At 40.0% G+C, this 18,502-nt stretch overlaps 1 protein-coding gene across 3 annotated transcripts in view; it reads right to left on the bottom strand.

Annotated features, from left to right (window-relative positions):
* NKAIN3 (sodium/potassium transporting ATPase interacting 3) overlaps nt 1–18,502 on the bottom strand; it is a 205,442-nt gene that overhangs the window by 53,272 nt on the left and 133,668 nt on the right. For all 3 annotated transcript variants that reach the window (XR_013841027.1, XM_079984683.1, XM_079984682.1), the window contains exon 4: nt 8,714–8,911. Coding sequence is in view for 2 of the 3 variants with exons in the window: in XM_079984683.1 (XP_079840809.1) it covers nt 8,714–8,911 (198 nt within the window). In the remaining variant the exon portion in view is untranslated. The remainder of the gene's footprint in view (nt 1–8,713; nt 8,912–18,502) is intronic.

The raw sequence follows: 18,502 nt of genomic DNA, 5'->3' as shown, positions 1-18,502 counted from the left end.
CCACAGCGCCACCTGCTCATTAGAAGTCTACTAATATATGATTATCACATCATCCCTGCCTCATAGTCAAAGAGTAGCTTAATCCACCTCTGCCTGCTCAAACCCTCCCCATGCTGCCATGTGCACAGGAGACACTCTTGGAAAAAGTGCACACCTCAGAGTCAAACTAGATGACTTGTTACATGTGTGAATGCATTAATGTGCATTTCTGTTAAATAACAGTGTTGGGGGAGAAAAAGACTTGGTGCATAAGGAGGGACTGAAGTGTAAGACTGAAATGCATGCTACCAATCACATATACAGAATTTTATAATTATATGAAGGAAGATGAAATGTTGTCAATGTAAAAAATAGCACACACACTCCAAACAGTAGAAAAATTGCTACAAGTGAATCCTGCTGCAGTGGTCTGGCTATCCCCAAAAGCGGGATGGGGAATGCAATTGGTTGTTATGGATTTTTCTTCTTCTAATATTGGAAAAGAAAATGGAGATGAAGTGACCTAATATCTTCATGAATTTAATTTAACACAGGTATGGTTAGAACACTTGGAAGACTCCATTATTCCTGACAGGTGTAAATGTTCCAACTGCATGTGAGATGCAAACCTTCCCAATGTGTTTGATCTTGCTCCCCACACAGCTGTAGTTCAATTACAAGGCAAAGGTATTCTAATCATTAGAAAATTCATCAACTAAGAAAAATGCCTGAAGTGCAGATTTCAGCCAAAGTTTGGAAGAAGAGAAATATGAGAGATGAACGGCAGAAAGAAGCACAAATCCGAATTGATATTCTCTTCCTCAAGAGGTTCTCTTTCCAAGAATGAAATAAATCCCCACTAAAAAGATTTAGTTTTGCAAGGAGACATGAACCATTTTGCCAGGGAAGTGCTTTGCATATGCTATAGGTACAGGCAATGCTTCATTCAAGTATTACTGTTATGATCAAGCATTGCTCAAAACAAAGATATAAGAGTGGCTGCACTGCAACAGGAGCTTCAAAGCTGCCTTGCAAATGTAAGGAGAATTTGCTCTTCTGCTTGCTCAGTTTGCATTTTTAATTTTGTTACAGGAAAGAGAGAATCAAAGCACCCAGTCAGTCCTTTGAAAATGTTCAGTTCCCATAAAAGACTCAGCATGTATTTATCATACAAACGCCCTCCTTAATTTTCTTATGCCTCAGTCTACCTTTCAATCTACTTGAAATATTTAACATCTTTCTTACAACAAGAACTGAATACCGCAGTCAAAATACATTTTATCTTTTTTTACTAGATAATGGACCTCAAAGTGTCAGATAACCCTCCCAAAATGTGCTAAGGAACAGGTCACCTATAATGAGGTTGCCAACCTCTGAGTTTCTCTTTTTAAAAAAGGTCTTCTTCTTCATAAAAGTTGTATACCATACTTCATCTGAAGAGCACCAGTAACACCTCCCCAACACATTTAAAAGGACATAGAATATTAATCAGCCAAAGAAATGTTTTCGCCTAAAGATATATAATGTAGGTGCAAGGCAAGCTCCCTGGGGAGAACATTCTACAAAAAGGCACCTGGTGGGGTCTGGTGGGGAATCTACAGTACAGACAGTCCTCCATTACTCCAGATGGCAAGACTAGATCTAATGGGCTTAAGCTGCAAGAGGGCAGATTTGGGCTGAAAATTATGAGAAACGTCTTGATGGCATGCAAAGTTTGACAGTTTTGTCAATTATTTAGAATTGGGGCAGTGGGGTATCCCTTGCTGGAGTTTTCAAAGCAGAGGCTGAGCAGCCATTTGCTTGAACTTTGGATTTCCTGCATCAAGGGGGCTCAACTAGACAGCCTACAAGAACACTAATAAGAATATGAGAAGGTCTCTACCGGAAAAGGCCAAAGGCGTCTCTGGTCAAGCATAGTGGCCAACCAGATGCCAACATGAAACTCACAAGCAGAACTCTCTCACTTTTCACCCCCAGAAACTGGCATTCAGATATATACCACCTCTAATGTTGTTGTTGTTTAGTCGTTTAGTCGTGTCCGACTCTTCGTGACCCCCATGGACCAGAGCACGCCAGGCACTCCTGTCTTCCACTGCCTCCTGCAGTTTGGTCAAAGCTGGTAGCTTCGAGAACACTGTCCAACCATCTCGTCCTCTGTCGTCCCCTTCTCCTTGTGCCCTCCATCTTTCCCAACATCAGGGTCTTTTCCAGGGAGTCTTCTCTTCTCATGAGGTGGCCAAAGTATTGGAGCCTCAGCTTCACAATCTGTCCTTCCAGTGTGCACTCAGGGCTGATTTCCTTCAGAATGGATGGGTTTGATCTTCTTGCAGTCCCAAGAGAAGCCAGAACAAGGCACATGTTCAGTAACATGAATTTTGAAATGCCAGTCCCAGCTCTACTTTTTCCTGTCCTTTCAATATTAAAATAACACCACTGAATCACTTGAGATTTTGCAGCCAAGAGCAAAGATTCCTTTCAGTAGTGTGGGGTTACTTTCATTCCAGAGGCATTAGCAGAAGAGCTAGGAAGATACAAAGTCACTTCACGGTGAAAAGGAAAATGTCCTGTCTGTGCAGACACACGTGGAGGTGGCTTTTCATCAGTGAATTTCCTTTATCACATATACAGGTACTGGCCTTGCCCCCCCCCCCCCCAATTTTCACCTCTACGCTAGATCAGATGTATTCTTCTGTATTTGACTTGCATGCTTCCTTACGCCTTTTCCCCAGTGTACACAGAAAGTAACATCTGAACCAGAAGACCCGTTTTCTCTAGATAATAAACCTGCTTTGTCTTAAATATTTAACACAAAGAATAACAGGTAGTGGTGGTGGTGGGAATGAGGAACTTCTGGCTCAGGAGACAAATGCAGCTCTAGAAGTCTCTTTATCTGGTCTTTCTTAGGACCCTCCCTGGGTCACAACTCCTCCCCAGCCACACGGCTTACTGGTCCTGCTTTACACCTTCCTTGGGTGTTTTTGATTGGCTGCAATGAGTCATTTGAACTCTGATAATGCTTTCTGGATGGAGACAGAGGATGTATGCAACTGTGCATAGAAAGAAAAGAAGACTGAGAGGTGATATGTTAGCCAGCCATCTTCAAATAGCTGAAGGTTTGTCACGTGGAAGATGGTGTGAACTTGTTTTATGCTGCTCCAGAGGATAGGACCCGAACCAATGGATTCAAATTACAAGAAAGGAGATTCTGACTTAATGTTAGGAAGAACTTTCTGACAGAAGCCACAGTCCTGACAATCATGTGCATATTTACTCAGGAGTATGTCCTACTATGGAGCAAGTGAGCATTGGACTGTAGCTCTAGCACACCTAGTGTATCAATCCCAACACACATTTCATCTGTTTTACAGACAGCAAAGGTGTTCAGAAAAACACTTCTAATAAAAATAATTCAAATGTTTTGAGCTAGTGAGGCTCTTCCTTGGGGAACTTTACATCATTTCTCATGCCTTAAAGGAAGAAGGATATCTTTTCCTGTCTCTTTTTACGCCAAGGGCCACATTCTCTTCTGGGCTACCTTCCAGGTGTCACATGAGCGTGGTGGTCAGGACAAGAGACAGAAGTGGGTAGATTTTTGTACAGCAGGCCAGGTATAGAATCTTAGAATTCTATTGGAATGGTCTCCCTTGGGAGGTTGTAGACTCTCCTTCATTGTTGGTTGAAGGAGAGGTTGGGTGGCCATGTGTCATGGATGCTTTAGTTGAGGTTCCTGCATTTCAGGGGGTTGGACTAGATGACTCTTCAGTTCCCTTTCAACTCTACAATTCTATGATATTTGGAAGGGACCCTAGGGGCCATCTGGTCCAGGCTCTGCAATGCAGGAATCACAGCTAAAGCTTACTTGACAGATTACCATCCTATCTCTGCTGGCAAACCTCCAAGCAGGAAAGTCCAGCACCTCCCAAGGGAGACCATTCCACTGTTGAACAGCTCTTACGGGTGGGGAGATTATAACAATGATCACCCTAGAAAACTAGTCCAGCTCAATCTTCATCTCTATTATACTACATTCTTTTTTAAAAATGTGGCCTTAGTTGCATGTAATAGAAAGTTCTATTTGGTAGGTAGTAAAGCTGAAGCAAAAATAAACCAGTTCTTGCTTGTAAAAGACTTAATAGGGACCTGTAGAGCTAGAGCTTTATTGCTAAAGACTGTGACTTTTAAAACACACACATCAGCAGTTTTCAATCTACACTTTCCCAAGCTGCTAATGAATCTTTCAGAAACCCATCGGCTAAATGAAATAGTCATTCCTGTGACTGTCAGTCAAGTCTTTTCACCAGAACTATTATAAATACAAGGTTTCATTTTAGATGGTCTTTTGTTCTGCTTTTTCATGGCAATCTATTTGTTCAGTGCTGTTTTGCTTTCCTGAGCTCTTCCTAGGCCTGTTATTTGTAGCCAAAAAACACAACAGATGTAATTAAACTTAATTAAAAGGGTAACGAGGAACATATTTTGTGTACAAATCCCCAAACACTGAATTGCTGCGTATTGTTTTTAAGAAAGCAGTGGCAACATTAATTACCTATCATGCTCAATTTACAGATTAGAAAGAGGCTACTGATTTTCCTTACCCAATTGGCTATTCCCCCCCCCTTTTTTCGGTCACCTGAAAAATTGATATGAAGTCCTTTTACTGAAGGTTCTGAGTCATATAGTTCTGACTCATAAATCTCTGTTGAGCCCACAAGTAACAGCATTTGATTAATAATTGACATGCTCCTCATTTTAATGGCTGCTGTGCTAAAGATTGCTAATTAAATGGTTGCTAATTAAATTATTTTCTCCCTTTGATGAAATAGCATTTAAGATCACAAAATGTCATAGCTCATCCTCACATTAAATAATCAATGCCTGGCAGATGCTTTGAAAACAGTTGGGAAGAAATCTTTTTTAAAAAAAATCAAGGAGACTGCATGGTGGTTGTTATGATCTACTGGCTAAAATAGAAACAGATAGCATGGCTATTTAATATAATTTCATTATTTTTAAAGGGCCAAACCATTTATATTTAAATTCCTGATAAACTGAATCTATAAGAAATAAGGAATAGCAAAGTTGCTTTCATTTTACAAATGAGGATTCTGTATTACCAGTCTTTTACAAACAATTAAGCTGTGAATATCTAAGGTATTGTTATAAAGTTTGTAAAACTATTAAAAATGATCTTTTTGTGGGGAAGGTTAAGCATTAAACTGGATTTATTATAGATATTTTAACTTGGATGTTCTTGGTAATATTTAAATCACAAACAACAACAAAAACAACATAAGAAACCCATTTCCCATTTTAAAACAATCATATCAGAACATAAGAAGTACCTCCTTTTGCCTGTCCTAATTCCTTGCATGGCTCTGGATTTTAGCTCTGACCAATGGTTTAAAACAATTAGTGATGGATCTCTTTAATAACCCCAAATTGAAATCTGCTAGTCTAGCAAACATGAAAATATAAGCCAAATCATTATTGTTGGTTTTATTCCTGCTTTAATCTTGTATAAAGCCAAACCATACCCATTCAAAGTTAACAAGCCAATAAGTGTCAACAGTTGCACACAGCAGATCTCCAGCCATACATTTCTATGGCTAAATCTGAAAGTCTGCTGATACCATCTAAAGCTGAAAGAGTACAGCAGCCACAAATACACTAGTAGAATAGCTACTTCCTCCAACTATTGCTTTGTTGCAGGTAGACACTTCACCAGTTCTTAGTTCTAATACAGTAAATTCTTCAGTTTCAGTTTGGAAAGCTCTGCAGTAGAGGCTGCTCTAAGGTTCCATGTATAATACATGGCACTGACTTTCTGAGTCATTGGGCAGAATTAGAAAAGAAGAGGTTAACCTAGATAGCTTTCTAGCAGCACATACACTACAAGGGCAAAGAGACAATTGCCCCAGTATAATCAACCACTTTCCTTTCTTAATGGACAATTACAGGTAACTGACAATGAAAAGATGACTTTTACACTTGTAAATTCAGTTGCTTTGATATTTTGAAGCTTTCCCCAGGAAAATAGGCTCTTTCTGGCTAATTGAAGGACCTTACTGAGTCTTCTTTCCCACTCATGGTCTCTGTGGTTTCATTTGTGAATTGGTACAATGACTCACACTAAGTTAAGACAAAAAAAAATCCTTCCAGTAGCACCTTAAAGACCAACTAAGTTAGTTCTTGGTATGAGCTTTCGTGTGCATGCACACTTCTTCAGATACACTGAAACAGAAGTCACCAGACCCTTCTATATAGTGAGAAGGTGGGGAGGGGTATTACTCAGAAGGGTGGTGGGAATGGGTGATTGGCAGATAGCTGTGATGAGCCTGTTGACGACTCTTAACGACTGCAATAGGTCTTACAGGAAAAAGCAATGGGTGAGAAGGTGAAAAATGGCTTTGTCATGTATAATGAGATAAGAATCCAAGGTCTTTGTTCAGACCAGGACTCTCCATGGTTTTAAGTTTGGTGATAAGTTGCAATTCAGCAGCTTCTCTTTCCAGTCTATTTCTGAAATTCCTTTGTAGTAAAACAGCTACTTTGAGATCTTGTATAGAATGTCCTGGGAGATTGAAGTGTTCTCCTACTGGTTTCTCTGTCTTGTGATTCCTGATGTCTGATTTATGTCCGTTTATTCTTTGGCGTAAGGTCTGGCCTGTTTGTCCAATATAGAGCCTGCAATAAACCCAGATGCCAACTTTGCTGCCACATACACCCGGACAACACCATTACTGGCCCCAACAACATCACACATACCATCTCGGGACTATTTAATTGCTCATCGTCTAACATTGTGTATGCAATCAAATGCCAACAGTGTCCTTCAGCTCTCTATATTGGACAAACAGGCCAGACCTTACGCCAAAGAATAAACGGACATAAATCAGACATCAGGAATCACAAGACAGAGAAACCAGTAGGAGAACACTTCAATCTCCCAGGACATTCTATACAAGATCTCAAAGTAGCTGTTTTACTACAAAGGAATTTCAGAAATAGACTGGAAAGAGAAGCTGCTGAATTGCAACTTATCACCAAACTTAAAACCATGGAGAGTCCTGGTCTGAACAAAGACCTTGGATTCTTATCTCATTATACATGACAAAGCCATTTTTCACCTTCTCACCCCTTGCTTTTTCCTGTAAGACCTATTGCAGTCGTTAAGAGTCGTCAACAGGCTCATCACAGCTATCTGCCAATCACCCATTCCCACCACCCTTCTGAGTAATACCCCTCCCCACCTTCTCACTATATAGAAGGGTCTGGAAACTTCTGTTTCAGTGTATCTGAAGAAGTGTGCATGCACACGAAAGCTCATACCAAGAACTAACTTAGTTGGTCTTTAAGGTGCTACTGGAAGGAATTTTTTTATTTTGTTTTGACTAATTTAGATAATAAGGCGCTATGGACAGCCATATTACCATATATGGACAAAATGCCTACCCATTCTAAATGGCTTCATTTCTTACAATGCTCTGCTAATTATTGCAGTCATTATTACCTTATCTATTTTTCCCCTTCTCACAAATGACCTAGCTTTTAAAACTAATAAAAATGGTATCAGGTAAGTAAATACAAAGAAGAACCAAGGACCCACTACAAAAATGATTGCATCAATTGGACTAAATATGGATGAGGACTTCAACTCACAGTATGAACACATTTAGACATGATTACTCTGGGTTTCTGCATATAAATTTTACTTGACATAGTTGAAAACTGCTGCTATGCCAAGAGACCAACATGCTCAGTTTACTGAAAAAACATAAAAATTCCAGTCTATGAGGCAAACCAGGGCCTCTACATACTTCTTCTTAGCCTTGCAGAACAACTCTAGGAATCTTTTAATTTTTTATCAAACCTGATTTAAAAAAAAATCCCCATCCACCTGCATAGACATCACCAGCTGTACTGAGCTACCCCTTCTTCAGGACGATTTGCAGCAGGTGGTGAAAAATATTTCTCTTCCATTCCTAGAAGCAGGCTTATTCCTGGGCCAGATGTGCATGTTTCCCAAAGCCAGCGCCAATGAAATAAATGATTATTTCTGCATTCTAAAGAAATAATTGCACATACCCTCCCACAAATGCACGAGACCATGTAGTTTGCATAAATGATTAAAAGTGTGTTTCTATCTTTCTACGGATATGCTTGTGCAGGAGGTGATGCAAATGTTTTCATATGTGAGTCCTTCAATTTTGCCTCTAGGCAAAAGAAGGTTTCCTGACAAACTCAAAACATAAAGCATATGCATAAACAAGCATTAAAGTGTTATAGGAGGCAGGTGCAATCTTTGGCACTGAAAGAGAAATTGAAAATCATGAGAAGTATCTCTGCTGCTCCCAGCTATTAGCCATATAGCCATGGTGGATATGGATGCCAGAAGTATGGAGCTTCTCCATTGATATGCCACAAGCCATCCAATCTGAAACTGTGGTGCCATAAAAATGACCTTAACTTGCAGAAACGTTCCTAGATTTTAATTTAAAAATTGGCACAATCTTCTAAATGCATTTCATATCATAATCCAAAATAGGTTTTTTTTTTAAGGGAAAGATTTTCCAGCTGGTGACATCTTCTATGCTTTCATATCCTCTTTTGTAACTCGAGTTAAGACAATATCTAGGCTGTTGAGTAGAGTACATTACTGTGGCAATATGTAAATTGTATAAGGCGGCAACATAAGAATGGAACAATCTGATTTGCTCAGCAAACAGTGACTTACAGAGAGTAATATTTGGATGGCGCTGTGAATGACCTCTAGGTATTGGAAGTCTATGATGCAGCCTGTCACAGAGACATAGGAAAAATCATCTAACATCCCAGGAGCTGAAGGACGCACCACTCTTCGTATGCAGCCTGGTCCATGTTCTCGCCACCAGGATCGGTGCATTGAGATGTTAAAAGTCATGAGATCAGTTTCCTAACAAACAAAGAGAGAAGAAGGGTGAAATCTTTCTGTTACAGTGGAGCTCATGCTTTTCTGACATATAGGCCCGGTTCCGATGTAAAGTGTCCTGATCTCTCACATGAAATTGAGAACATATGCTAAGTTTGCATGCTCTCTGACACTTTAACACCACAAAGCACACAAAGTCTGTACTGATGGTAACCCCAACCACGGTTAATGCTGAAAAAAATTCCAAACCCATTATAATTCCTGGTTTTGAATGCTGACTGGAAACATTAACCATGACTAGCATTAATTTCAGCTTAGACCCAAAACTGTACTATGGTTAATACAGAAAACTAAAGGGAGAGAGCAACAAATATATGTACCCTGTGTCTTAAGAACAGGAAACACTGCATCTGCATAAGCTGTACTCAGGTGTTCACTAAGGTGTGGGGAACCTTTGGCCCTCCAGATATTGCTGAATGACAACTCCCACCATCCTGCACCATTGGCAATGTTGGCTGGGGCTGATTGGAAATGTAATTCAGCAACCTCTGAAGCAGCACATCTGCTGTGGACTACAGACCTGCAAAATAGCCCTCTAAAGTTCTTCTTTTGAATATTTGGCAAGCACTTTTTTGCTTTTGCTTTTAGAAAGTTGCTGAAGACATTTCCTTCTCCTCAGTTGTGGTCTTTTATCCTTTATTTCTTTGTTACTTGTTCCATGCATGCATGCATGCATCCATCCATCCACCCATCCATCTCTCTCTCTCTCTCTCTCTCTCTCTCTCTCTCTCTCTCTCTCTCACACACACACACACACACACTTGTATTACTGCTTCCTATTCTCTCCTCTTCCCCTCATGAGCTGGCTAACTGGATTATTTTTACATTTTGTAGAGTGCCCATAGTGTCATAGGTGTTAAATAAATTATATAAAATGATGATAATGATCTGCTGGAATAAAGCCCATTGAAGAAAATGAACCCTTCAACAGTGAAGTGTTCAGATCAGATGGCCTCATTAGAATGATAGATTGACTCATTAGATTCTCATCACTTAATAGTGCATTGTAGTGCTATTAACAACAGAATATTTCTCCTCCCTTGCACAGTGTCATTAGTATTGAGAAGCTGGATATAAACTACTCTTAACTATTCCCTTTGGTGGCTGACTATTCCCACAATAATGCAGAAACAGCAATGCAGAGCAACAACCACCATAAGACATCGATATGCTGCCATTGCATTGCTGACGATGTAGGGATCACTCTAGTACAGTACTGAAAATGGGGAAATGGAAACATTTAAAATCCAAAACATTCACATCCATAACAAACAATGGCCCCTGGAGTGCATGTGGACTACACCTCACACATGTGTGCTTAATTTGATATACTACTTCTGGTGGTTCACTCATAGGGTTGGAGGAGAATTTAGTTTGGTCTGCAGTTTTAAATACAATTCTTGGCTCAGCCCATACCAAAGTGCATAGAAATGTGCAACTGAAAACAATATACATTTAGAAATATGCAGAGATTTTAAAAAAATGTATTTAAGTCAATATTTAAATAAAAATTTCCATTTTGGGTTTTTTAAACATCACAGGTTAATGCAAAAATGAGATAGGACAGACTTATGAAGGAACACATGTAAAATTGGCATTGGCCAGAAATACAGTGATATATCAATCACTACTCAATAAACCTTTAAAGTTTGTTAAGACTAATCTGAAAATCATAATATCCTATGATAATGTTCAAAGTATCACAGTAATTAGGTCAAGGACTTTTTACTACATTCTTTTTGCTCAATGTGTAATCAAGGGAAAATTACACCAATTAAAAAGAAATATTGGTCATTGGAAAGATGGGGTGCCATCGTTATAGATTAGGATTCTTTGTATTTAGTTTGAATATGCATATGGTCAGATTGTTATTCTAATTGTTTGTCAGCATTAAACTTACCTTTAATGAAAAATTAAATTGAAAACCCTCAAGGGGAAAAATCATATTCAGGCTACACTCCTAAACACGCTTATAGCTATTTATTTCAAAATACATATATGTAGGAATGAGATGTCAAAATCACACTTTTAAAAAATTGTTTTAAAAAATGCAACATTCAACATTTGTATCAAGGCTACTGTTCTAAGCAAGATTATGCAACCTTACACATACACATACACAAAAACGGAAAACAAAATTGAACAACATTTTAAAGCATATAATGAAGTCTGATATCCATTAGAAAAACTCATCATCATTACTTCAGTCTGCAACAAGATGAATATCATGTCCATAGCACTGATACTACTAACCCCCAATGTCACTTGTCTACCATTAACATTATAAACATTAGTGAATGACAGGCACATATATTATACACAAGCCCTTTAAACAAATTTAAGAAGACTCCTAAGTTAGAAACATCAACACTTTTCTCCTCCACATCTCCGTCACATTAGAAGACAGGATAGTGACTGATCATTTTCAGCAATTGCATAGAACCAGCTGAGTATTAATTCAAACAAGATGTGTAGTATTAGGCTGTATCATATTACTGCCATGTCCGGTGAAATATGGGTACATGGACAGTGAATTTGGTGAAAGGGCATGTTGTACCAAAAAACCCCACAGCCAAGGCTACTAAGAAAGGAGGCCAAAGCTAGATATCTTGGGTTCTCAAAACCCTCATCTTCATAATTCCAGAACTATCTGGAAATATCAACTCTACTGGTGTTGAAAGTGCCATCATGAAGGGTAAGTGAAGATAGGGTTCCCAGGGACCCTGAATGTGTGATGTAGCTAAACTTTCCATCAAAGAATGTGAACTCCAGCACTTAGATGGCCACTGCAAGAAACAGAATTTTGGCTTACATCAGGGGTGCTTTTCAATCCAGAGGTCACATTCGCTTCTGAGGCAAAAATGGGCAAAGCAAGAATGGTGAATCTTACCTTTGCACAGTAGGCTAGTTTCTACACACAATTGCATGATGATGATGATGATGATGATGATGATGATGATGATTTATTTGTACCCCACCCATCTGGCTGGGTTTCCCCAGCCACCCTGGGTGGATTCCAACAAGGATTAAAAATACATTAAAACATCAGTCATTAAAAACTTCCCTAAGCATGCACTCTTATCCCCCATTGGGGCAAGCTAGAAGCATCCTCAGAATTCAGTAACACATTTTGGTCAGGCATGAACACTCAAGGAGGGTGCAAGACAAAGCCAGCTGGTGGCATGGGAGTGGTGTGTAGCGGTAGAGGGATGTGGCCTGGGCAGGGTGCTGAGGACCAGACTGAAAGGCCTGCTGGAAGGCTGCATTTGGCTCCCTAGGCCTGAGGTTCCTTGTCTCTGGGCTACATGGACTCTCGATCTCATCCAGAAGCAGTATTTTTTTATTCTTATGAGCAGATACCATCCGTCTCTGAGCCCACAGTTCTCTTTCCCTCTGTTTATTCTTAATCCCACTGAAGTAAATTGTAGTTTTAAGATTGGGTGGACTGCCCTATGTTTATGAAAACAATGCTTCCTATTTTAGTGGAACAAACTCATTGGCTACTTGACAGAATACGTATGGCAGAAAGCTAACTCACAGAATTCGGTGACAGCCTCCCCTTATGCCACATAGCTCCTCTTACTTTAACACACCATTATCCCACTGGGTAAACTCATTTGCAGATGTCCATAGTATGAGATGAGATGCTGTTAAAAATGCTGGGAAATTATTCAAACACTTTTGCTGCATTTCAAAGAGCTTTTGTATCCTGCCCCTATGCCCAGTCCAACAAAAGGCATCATGTTCCACTTTGTTTTCTTGCTTTCTACGTCTTTACTCATTCTGATCTTCCCTGAGAAATTAGCTTGTGTCTCTGTGCCACTTTCCATTTAAGTAATTTAGAGGAAGGATGTCTATTCTAAACTATAGCACATAATTGGTAAGAACAGCCAGTGACCAATGAGACAAATAATATTATGAAATATAGTGGAGACCAGTGCTTTTTTTCTAAAAAAATGTTTAGGGGTACTCTCATTTTCCTATTCATATTGAAATACTGCCGCTCAATGAAGTCAAACTTAGATTAAAAAAATGTTTAGAGGTATGTGTACCCCTGCGTACCCCCAGAATAAAGCACTGGTGGAGATCATACAAGAGGATTGACTGTGAGCATCTTCTAGGTTTTTAAAATACCTTTTCTAAGAATTCAAAACACAGATACAGCCAACTGAGTACTTGGAAAGCTTCCCGGAGTTTACATCTGCCCTAGTATAATAGTTTACATTTCTGAAAACAAGCATTTTGAAGGAGGCATTTTGTTTCAATAAATCCTTGTCGCCAAGGGGATGACAGATGACCATTTTATTTAAAACAATGGAAGTAACTTTCTCCTTAGTCAATTACCTGTAATGAGTGATGTTGTTGCCACTATCCAGCGGCTGCCCATGGCACTTGCACATCTCCTTATGCACAGTGATCTCAACCAAGATGTGCATTCTGTTGGAGACTTACACCTAACAATGGCAGTTTTGAGTACTTGTAAAATGTGATTCCTCAGCATCAGAAATACAATCAGCAAGGGAGCATCTGCTTATTTCTGTGCCCCACCCCAAACACAAAAGCATCTCAATGAAGATATTGACCCAGTGTGCATCAGCTGTGAAAACATGAGTGCCATGGATCATTAAGAAAAGGACTGAAAATAAAACTGCAGGTATCATAATGCTGTTATACAAATCTACAGTGTGACTGCATTTGGACTTCTGGGTACAGTTCTGGTCTCCTAACCTCAAAAGGGATATTACAGGGATAGAAAAGGTTCAGAAAAGGCCAATCAAAATGATATGGGGCAACTCTCCTATGAGGAAAGGTTGCAGTTTCTGCGACTTTTTAGTTTACATAAAAGGCAAGTAAAAGTAAACATGAAAGAAATGTAATATTCCTATGTAATATTACCTATGTAATATACCTATGATCTAATATTTTTATATAACAATCATTCTTACCTTTAATTAAAACCAAACGGAAGACTATTTGAATATTGCTGTGGCCACATACCGTATTTTTCACTCTATAGGACGCACCAGACCATAGGACGCACCGGACCATAGGAAGGGGAGAACGGGGGGGGGGGAAATCTCCCCCTCTCTGCTCAGCGCCCCTTCAGCGAAGCGGCAGGAGAAATGGAGCCCCTTCCATTTCTCCCCCCGCTTCGCTGAAGGGGTGCTGCACAGAGAGGGAAAACTGTGCAGCGCCTCTCCAGTGAAGCGAAGCCTGGAGAGCAAGAGAGATCAGTGTGCACCGACCCCTCTCGCTTTCCAGGTTTCAGGCGGCTATCCGCAAGCCTTCGGAGCACAGCGGGAACTCCTGCTGTGCTCTGAAGGCTTGCGGATAGCTGCCTGAAGCCCCCGGAGTGCAGCGGGAGTTCCCTGCACTCCAGGGGCTTCAGGTGGCTTCAACAAAAGCAACGCAAAGCCTCTGGAGCGTGGGGGGAGCTCTCCCTCTGCACTTCAGAGGCTTCACATTGCTATCACTGAAGCCAAGGAGCCTGCATTCGCTCCATAGGACGCACACACATTTCCCCTTCATTTTTGGAGGGGGGAAAGTGTGTCCTATAGAGCGAAAAATACAGTATAAAGCAAAGTCTATTTTACTAAGGGAAAATTTGTTTCCATTCACTTAAGATAAAGCATACCCCAATTTTGATGAAAAGTAAGCCTATGAGCTGATGGTATACATTAGGAGAAACCTGGGTGGGTGAGCTGGGTGAATTTGTTTTAACGTTGTTATTCTTATTACTATTGAATTATTATTTTTTATTCTATATAACCTATGTGCCAAAATATCAATCCAGATTTAAGGTATACAACAACATTACTTTCAGTTAACCGGGGTTAGAACTGCAGGCTATGAAACCATGCCATTTGTTAATATTGGTTTAATGAATTGCACATTATGAGTGTATTATTATTTAAGAAGATGATGAATTATGTGTAGCTTTGCTTTTTAAATAATTGTCTATATATAAATGGAGATTTATTAAGAAAACAGATAATACACACAAAAAGAAATGCTTTTGCTTGGTGCTAAGAGATGTAACTCCAAGGATTCAATACACATACATCATCTGCTTCCTCAGCCACATTAATTAAGTTAATTCACTACTAAAGAAGGGAGTATCTGGTAGCTGCAGGATGTGACATCATGAATATTTGTTCATTAGAAAAATAGCTTTAAGTAATAGGAAAATAGATCACTCAAGATCATTCATTACTTATCAATTGCTGTGTGATGACTGATTGATTAGAACATTCCTATAGTTCAAAAGACTGTAAGCAATGACTTTAAAGTAATTTGCTCTCATAAAGCAGTCAGTAGCTTAGGGGCAGCTGCACTTTTGGGATGACTTAGTGTCTTTTAACCAATATCTCACACTACATTCATCTGACGGAAAAGATCCTTTGGGGTCTATAACTCTTGCTCTAGCTTGAATTATAATGAGGTAGGTCTAACCCTGTCTTTCACTTCTACATAAAATTATTCCAGGCTGTTATATATAAGGTCAACCTAAATCTTCAGAGATATCGCTTTAACTTTTTCTGCTGAAAAAAATGACTCTACAACTATGAAAAACCAAGGCTTGCAGACTCATTGCCAACTGGGTGTCACTTGTGGGCAGTCTTATCTTCTGGGCTTAGAAGTGGGTACTGACAGTCTGCAGATACCAGTTGGGCATCATTGTCCACTGTTTTGGAAGGAGGGGCATGCAGTGAGATGTGCCAATCATCATGAGTTGCTGTAGGAAGAGTAACACAAACAAGTTTTGAGTTGTACATCTCACCAGATTGACTTGGGGCAGATCTTTGGCTTGTACCAATTAACACCAATAACTCTCTTTTTGAAGTGAAAACTGTTTGCGTGCAGATGCTGCCCAGGCAGAGGGCTATGAATCCTGCTGCCATGAAGTGGCTAAGAAGAAGGGTCAGTTGTGAGACCACCAGCATTACACATTAGAGAGCTGGTGATTGGTCAAACCAGGCATTATGCAAGGCAACCCCTAATAGTTAAAAAGGGTGTTGTTCCCTATGGGATGTGAGCTCTTTCTAGATGGATTCCAATGCTTATTGAAACTGTTTTGGAGAAAATAAGCAAGAAAAGGTGGATTGATCCCTTCTTGTGACAGATGGAGCAGTGTTGATGTGGGAATGGCTCCCAGGTGAAGGAACATGTGAAGATACTCTAGAAGGATCATGCCCTGAGCACACTCAACTAATGAGGACAAATGTCTGGCAGTTTAATTCTTTATTGACAAAATCACACATTTATATCAGGTCCTAAGGTGCACACACACACATGCTTCTGATGAATACATAGCTGGCATTAACTTTGCCAGGCTTATGCCCCAGCTGAAAAGTTGAAGCAACAGTAGGGCCACCACCATCCTGGGCTTAAGTACCTTTGTCTGACGGAGTGTGCCCAAGCAACTGGTGACTTCCTCTACATGGGAGGCTGCACTTGCCTCTTCAAGCCCCTCCCAGTTCTAGGAGACAGTGTAGCAGAGGATGACAGGGATTTGACTGCTTCCAACACATTCTGTGTCCTCTCCCCCATCTCTGACTGCTCAGACTCCTCCCCTTCCTTCAGCCGGGTTCCTGCCTCACGCGTGGCACAAAATCTCATAAATTGCTCGTCCCCAGCCTCCAGACCCCTGCCTCTGCCACACACTCCTCAGAACCCTACCAGTCCCTGACAGCTCACCCCTGAAAGATTATGGATAGACTATCATCCACAGGGCTGGGTGATTCTGCTGACTAGGATGCTAAAGGCAGGCAACAGCCAGCAAAGGCTGAGTAAATTCTCATTTGCCTTTCCCCATTGGGTGACAAGACTTCCAAATGTCAAGCTTGCAGTGCCAGAGGGACAGTGCAGAAGACTAATTTTTGAGAATCCTGCCCAACCCGGAACACCTTATCTAAGGACAAGTGGGACTCTGCAGTGCTGTGGGGCCTATGAACAGCCCACTGTCAGAGTTAAGCAAACGGATTTACTCAGTTTCATAGACACAATGACTGTCCCTCACGCACATGGACTCCCAACTTGGCAGTAGACTCCCCTTCCACCTTCAGTCCTCAATAAAGGAGATATTCTTGGACCTAGCAACAAATCTAGTGCTAGTAAGAGGAGTGCTTGTCTGGAAGCCAGAGAGGTTTGTTTAGGATGTTTTTTTAAAAAGCATTTTCACAGAATTTTTTATATGTGTGTAGATTCCATCCCAGATGATGACCAGGATGTGAGAGCCATTGTCTGAGAACAATCTGATAGTCTTTCCTGGACACTATTATATATCCAGCAAATCCTAGCAGCAGCCTCACTTTAGAGTTCAACCTAGTTCCTGCTCTGTTGGCACACTGTTGAACTATTGGCACACAAAAACCATGTATTTGCTTGTGTAGTGTATTAAGAGTTTTTGACTCCCTTCAACAGTAGCTTCTCATATTACAACCTTTTGGGTTCTTTTGCCATGCTCCTTGGCATAAAGTTGTAGCTTAGCTCAATTCCAGATTTGATGTCTGCCTTCTCATTTCTCTCTCTTTCCATAAGTCTTATTTCTACAATGATTAATTGCCACCTAACCTGCAATTATTATGACAAAACTGATTTGAAGAAGACTGAAAGTAAGAGGTAAAATATCTCTTTGTGAAGGTATCATTTAATCCATTTGTACAGTGTAATTACCAAGACCCCACAATGTTAAACTGAAGTAATATGATGGGACAAATAGTGTTAACCGTGAATTTTACATTCCAGAAGCAGGTGAACTGAAGTTCATTAATGGAAGTTTTCAAGTGGCAGCGTTTGCTAACACCTGGTCTAGCAGTTTTCTCATATACTGGTCTCGTAAGATTAACCACAAGTTGCTGTAATTTGTTAAACTTGCCAATGTAATCTTGTGTAAATCGTATTATTCTAAACTTCTCATTTTTGGTGTCACCCAAATAAATGAAATTACCCTATGAAAAGCAACAACCCACAAGTCTTTACAGTGAGAACAATTAGGCTTCAAAACACTTTCTCCGTGGGAATATGGTCAAAGCTGTAGTTTAAGGCTAATAATAAAATTCTTGAAAATATACACCAGGGAACACCAGTGTAATGGGAAGGGAATTGAATTAGCTTTATTAGTATTTCTCCCTCTTAATTATGATAATTCTATGGTTAATTCTAGGGAGGGAAATATAATATTAACATGATTAAATTGTATTTGCATGTTAAAGAGAGTAGAAGGAAACGCTAAAATCTTGATTTGCATGCCCAAGGTCTACAGATGATTATAAGATTTAAAAATCTGTAAATAACAGTGCATTAGCTCAGTAAGCTTAGACGGGTGTTTCAGTGAACAGTCAGATTTTGGCTCTGTTTTTAGTACAAGCTTTCCAGTAATTTGATTTATTTAGACTCATTAATTAAAACAATTTTACCTTGCCCTTCTAATGTACAAAGCAAAGCAACATCCAGTGTGAGGTCAGCACTGTGCAAACACGTTGTCCACTGTGAAGCAGTAGGAGTTGGTGGGGGAATAGGGCTCAACTGACCTCCTGTCACCAGCATTGCTGC

This window comes from Podarcis cretensis (genome assembly GCF_951804945.1).
Source record: "Podarcis cretensis genome assembly, chromosome: 7".
In the NCBI taxonomy this organism is placed as follows: Eukaryota; Metazoa; Chordata; class Lepidosauria; order Squamata; family Lacertidae; genus Podarcis; species Podarcis cretensis.
Note: the sequence above shows the minus strand (reverse complement) of the source record. Positions and strands in the feature narration are given on the sequence as shown.